The 4,595-nt window shown below is 44.9% G+C and overlaps 1 protein-coding gene across 2 annotated transcripts; it reads right to left on the reverse strand.

The window, feature by feature from the left end:
* Positions 1 to 602: 602 nt before the first annotated feature.
* LOC122030220 (beta-1,2-xylosyltransferase XYXT1-like) lies at positions 603 to 3,071 on the reverse strand. Of its 2 annotated transcripts, XR_006125355.1 has the most exons (5): positions 2,717 to 3,071; positions 2,522 to 2,599; positions 2,285 to 2,380; positions 883 to 2,199; positions 603 to 736 (listed from the first exon to the last, which is right to left on the reverse strand). XR_006125355.1 is itself a non-coding variant. In XM_042589394.1 (4 exons), the coding sequence occupies exons 1-4, from the start codon at positions 2,841 to 2,843 to the stop codon at positions 992 to 994; spliced, it is 1,509 nt and encodes a 502-aa protein (XP_042445328.1). In that variant the 5' UTR covers positions 2,844 to 3,071; the 3' UTR covers positions 784 to 991. The 2 variants fall into 2 exon arrangements, 1 of the variants encoding a protein (XP_042445328.1); XM_042589394.1 differs by lacking the exon at positions 603 to 736 and having other exon boundaries at positions 784 to 2,199.
* Between the last annotated feature and the right edge of the window lie 1,524 nt (positions 3,072 to 4,595).

A 4,595-nucleotide genomic window follows, 5' to 3' on the forward strand; every position in this document is an offset into this window, starting at 1 on the left:
CCAATCATTAGAAGAGAAAACGATGCCCTTAATCAAATTCTATGCCAAATCAGGTGGCACCGAGATTTTATTTACTGCTCTCGCACATGATCAAGAAGGAAGAGTGACCAACATTTACTTTAGAAAAAGAGAATAAATCATTCACTTTAGCGTTAGCCATGCATGCTTTGTACCTTTTATTCCTTCTCCTCCTCCTCTATCTTTATGTACTATCAAACAATTCTCTAACTACTCGGCCGTCAGCACGATAACATTCTATAAATCCAAAGTTAGGTAATGTCGAAATTTTCAAAAATAATTAACAAAACTCGCACTGGAAATTATGATGGGTCGACACGACAGAGGTAGATAAAGCCAAATTTGCTTCTATTCTTACAGCGTGTGACGAATGAAAATAACTGGTCTTTTAGTTGTTTGAATAAAAGAGCACTAACATGCCACGTGCGTAGCGAATGCGGGCATCCACTCTTCGCTTTCCATGCACCAATTTGGCATTAGTTTAGTTCCAGATATTATTGTTCTTTAATAAAGGGAAAAAGGAAAGCCATCTATGGATGCGACATCGCAGACAGTAAAATGAAGCCCAGTGCATTAAAGAATGAGCAAGATTTGGGGCTTGCTAACTCACTGTTGAACCAAATGTTCCATCGATAGATTATAGATACAAATTTAAAAACATTGGTAAAAGAGATGAGATACGATTCATTGCAGTCTGGCATAATTTGAGCACTGATTTCTGCAAAATAACGAGTGAAATGGTTACGAAATGTTACAAAAGTTAAATACAGTTTTAAACGATATTACTAGAAAGAACCCAAACCAAAGCCTTGGGAAAAGAGAGCTAAATTACATGGGATTTCATTGGACTTTGTGAGGTTTTACCTTTCCTTATTCTTCCATCCAATAAACAAATTCTCGAGTGATGGTGAAAACATGGCACCAGCTGTAGCAGTAAATGTTAGGAATCAACAAATTCTTCACGGACACAGTTCTATTGCCGGAGATGGTCCATGGCTTGGATCAAGATCGGCCTGAACCTGTCGACGTCGAGCTTCACGTGCTGTCGGCCCAAGTAGATCTTCCCCATCTTGAACCATCCCTGCCGGTGGATCGACTGCGGGTCAGTGAACACCGGGTGCTCCCTCGGATACGACTCCAGCAGCGTGCTCTCCTCCACGCTGATGCTATACTGCAAGTAGAGCAGCCCCGCCTCCTTCGCCGGTGCTCCGAAAGTGTGCTCCGCCATTCCCTCCAAATCGCAGCACGGCACGATCTGTATCACCACCGCGTTCGCCGGCAGGAAGACGAAGTTGGTGAGCCCGGCTCCGTGCACGCCCATGATCACATCGCACGAGTTCACCACCTCCACGAACCCGGCCACATTCCCGAACTCCGCGTCCGCGCGCACCACCTCGAAGCCTGCCGCCTCGGCCGCCTGCGCGACCTCCGGCATGTTGGTGAACCGCCGCGTGCCGTTCCGTGCCACCAGAAGGAGCCGCGGCCGCCGCTCTGGGTGCGCCCGCAGGCTGACGGCGCGCTCCCGCGGGAGCGAGTACACCTCGCGCAGGAACCTGGAGAAGTCGGGCGTGGAGATGCCGTTCGGCGCGCGCGCGCGGTCGATGATGAGGTCGTTGTGGAAGCGTAGGTCAACCAGGACGTGCGAACGGCAGTGCACGTCGTCGCTCTTGTCGAGGTCGACGAATTCGTACCGCGTGAGCTTCTCGAAGATGGGCCGGTACTTGCCGAGCCACCACAACTGGATGTTGGTGATCAGGAATTGGACCTCGCCGTGGAACTCGTGCGCGGTCAGGAACAGGGGGAGGAGCACGTCGGTGAAGTCGTGGTAGTAGTTCCCGGTGAAGCCGCCAAGGGCGAAGACGATGGCGGGGACGGTGCTGCTGGCGGTGCACGCCGGCGCGGCATGAGGCGCCTGAACGGTTCGCACCGCGACCTTCTCGATGTTGTCCATATGTTTACGGACGTACGGGACGACCATGTACTCCTCGGCCTTGCGTTGGGGCGACAAGAGCACCACGGCCGCGGAGGCGGCCTTCTTCTTGCCGTGGACTCTGACGTCACCCTTCAGGTCGCAAAACTCTGTTCTGAAGTTGGAGAAGTCGCAGATTGATTCCGTCAGCGGCGGCCTCGGCATCTCAATCACTTGCGGCTCTTCTTTCTTCGGTGGGAGAACCGTTTCATCTTCAATCAACATAAATTTAGTCACGTAATGCTCAAGATTTGATCAATTTTGACAGCTTTTGCATCGAATTCAATGCTCAATTACCTTGTTTTCTCAATTCGCTGTTATTGTCCTTCAAAATTACATGGGAAACAGTAGAAATGCTTTTGTTTGGCTCCTCGACCGCAATCTTTTCCTTTTCTGGATGATGAAAAGAACTCAATGAAACTGAAGATAACACAAGATAGAGTTCTTCGGCCACAAGAGAAGCTACATGTGTTGTTTAATAATTCTTGCAATGTTGCAAAATCTATACGAGCTCAAATCTAATAAAATTTTTACCAGGCTGAACTCGACTAATTTTGTCTTCCGCGTCTCCATTAGCGCCAACCGTGAAGGTCAGTGATGCCTGCCCGTCAACTGGAAAACAGGGGAGTCGCAACGCATTGATTAAACCTCAAAATTTCTTATAACATAGAGAAGAAAAAAAGAGGAATTAAGCAGTATCTCGAAGAAGGATGCAAACGAGAAGCTCACCAGGGGTTTCTGACATGGTGATGAAGTAGCTCAAGATCACTAAGCAGCAGCCCACGAGCAAGGCCAAGCCAAGCTTCCTTGCTTCAATCCTGCCCATGCTCTTGACTACGGCCTTCTCGTATCCCATCTTGGAAGTGGGGAAGGCCAGGCCAAGCTAAAGCTGCAAGTTTCAGCTGAATAAAAAAATAAAAAGAGAGGAGGCTGATGCGTTCCCCCAACTAGGGAAGAGATATAGGGAGCGAAAGGAGCAAGCTCGTCCTTCCTTCAGATTTATGGGCTCTCTCTCTCTCTCTCTTCTGCCACCTTGTTCTTCCTTAATTTGTTTTGAAAGAAGCCAAATGGAAGAGGTAACATTTAAGTATGGTTTGTCCAGTGCCCATGAATAAAATCTTCATAGAAAAAAAAATAAAAACAAAGAAATTTATCCGAGAATCGTAATAATGTGAAAAGGACATTGGTTTATTATAAGTACTGGGATAAAGCTCGACTAGTCTGCTTCAGGAATCACGGATTCCGTTCGAGTGGGTCACCAGAAATGCACCAGCCCTCATCAAACATATGCCAACTTTCCAGATCATTACGGCTCACAATCCGGTTCGGCGCAGCACAACGTGAGCCGAACTCGGGCCAGACACGGTTAAATTTAAAATGTAATTTTTAGATTCTATACATTTTATCAAAATATTCGCCCACTAAATATAATTTTACCTCCAAGTCTAGCTCAATTTTCTTATTCTATGAAATTAATGGCATAGTTTTAATGGAGTTGGTGAGGAAGATGTAGCCATTATCAGTTGCAGAATTGAAATGGCAAGTTCCAGGCTTCATCACACGTTTTATGGAATGGGTCTTCCATGTTTTTGTTATTATTATTATTATTTTTAATTCAACTTGGATACTCATTGACCTCCGAAATTTAAGATCTGATATGAAAGGAAGAAACGTGGTTCATAAAATAGTTCATCTCTTATGCAATCATTTACTTTTTTATTTTGTTTTTCTCTTTCGACTGGATCTCCAAGTCGAACTCAGTTTTGTGGATCCACCACCACGAGTTGAGACGATAGACCAAAACAGTCGAACCAGTCATCTAATTAAACTATATATTGATTGTCACGGTCGCATACAGTAAATGAAGCTTATTTATAAAGCCTTGTGGAATTAAGTTGCTGGAACTTGGAAGAAAGATTCAACGGCCACCAGTTCTGCTATCTCTCAATTAATTGTTCCAACAACTCCATTGAAAATAATTAAACTACGATAGGTTGAATCCTAATGACCCTGCAGTTAATCTATGGACCATACATATATGAACAAGCATCTCTAGATTAACAAATTTGCATTTGCTGCCTTCATTGACTTTTCGAATGTAGGAAAAAAATATGATTAAGAGAAACTTAATTGCATACAGTAAATGGCATGTTCTGATGATTTAATGCTTTAAGCGTGGGAACAAGTGGCTCAATTGTCACTTAATTAAAGAAAATTAATTAACATTAGTGTTATGTATTATTTTATGGAGCGAAACATGGCAAACGTGATGCCTTGTGTCCCTTGTGAATCGGTTGTTCGAATGGGTAGTAGAGTGTGCCATTAAAAACATGGAGCTGTCAGATGATCAGTTTGTCTTCACTGTGCATCGAAACGATATACCTGCTTGAAATAAACCCGTGTACAATGTGTTGTGTCGCGTTCTGCTCTCCGACCATGCACCAACTCCTTAGACGACAGATTTGTTGTTTTTCCTATATTTCAGAACTACCATTGAATGTCTGAGGCGGGACCAGGGATAGCTTGTAGAGCTAACCTTTGCTTAGTATAGCAACTCTCGTAGGGGGACCGGATCTTTTGGCCCTCTTATCCTAATCTTTCTTGGATC

Source organism: Zingiber officinale, chromosome 10B (assembly GCF_018446385.1).
Source record: "Zingiber officinale cultivar Zhangliang chromosome 10B, Zo_v1.1, whole genome shotgun sequence".
NCBI lineage: Eukaryota > Viridiplantae > Streptophyta > Magnoliopsida > Zingiberales > Zingiberaceae > Zingiber > Zingiber officinale.

What these genes read in the sequence shown, in the direction of transcription:
- LOC122030220 (XM_042589394.1), bottom strand. Translation starts at nt 2,843, where the DNA reads ATGGGATACGAGAAGGCCGTAGTCAAGAGCATGGGCAGGATTGAAGCA. An exon ending in AATTAGTCGAGTTCAGCCTG is followed by an intron (nt 2,381 to 2,521) that starts GTAAAAATTTTA and finishes TTCATCATCCAG; the next exon opens with AAAAGGAAAAGATTGCGGTC. An exon ending in CAGCGAATTGAGAAAACAAG is followed by an intron (nt 2,200 to 2,284) that starts GTAATTGAGCAT and finishes TGTTGATTGAAG; the next exon opens with ATGAAACGGTTCTCCCACCG.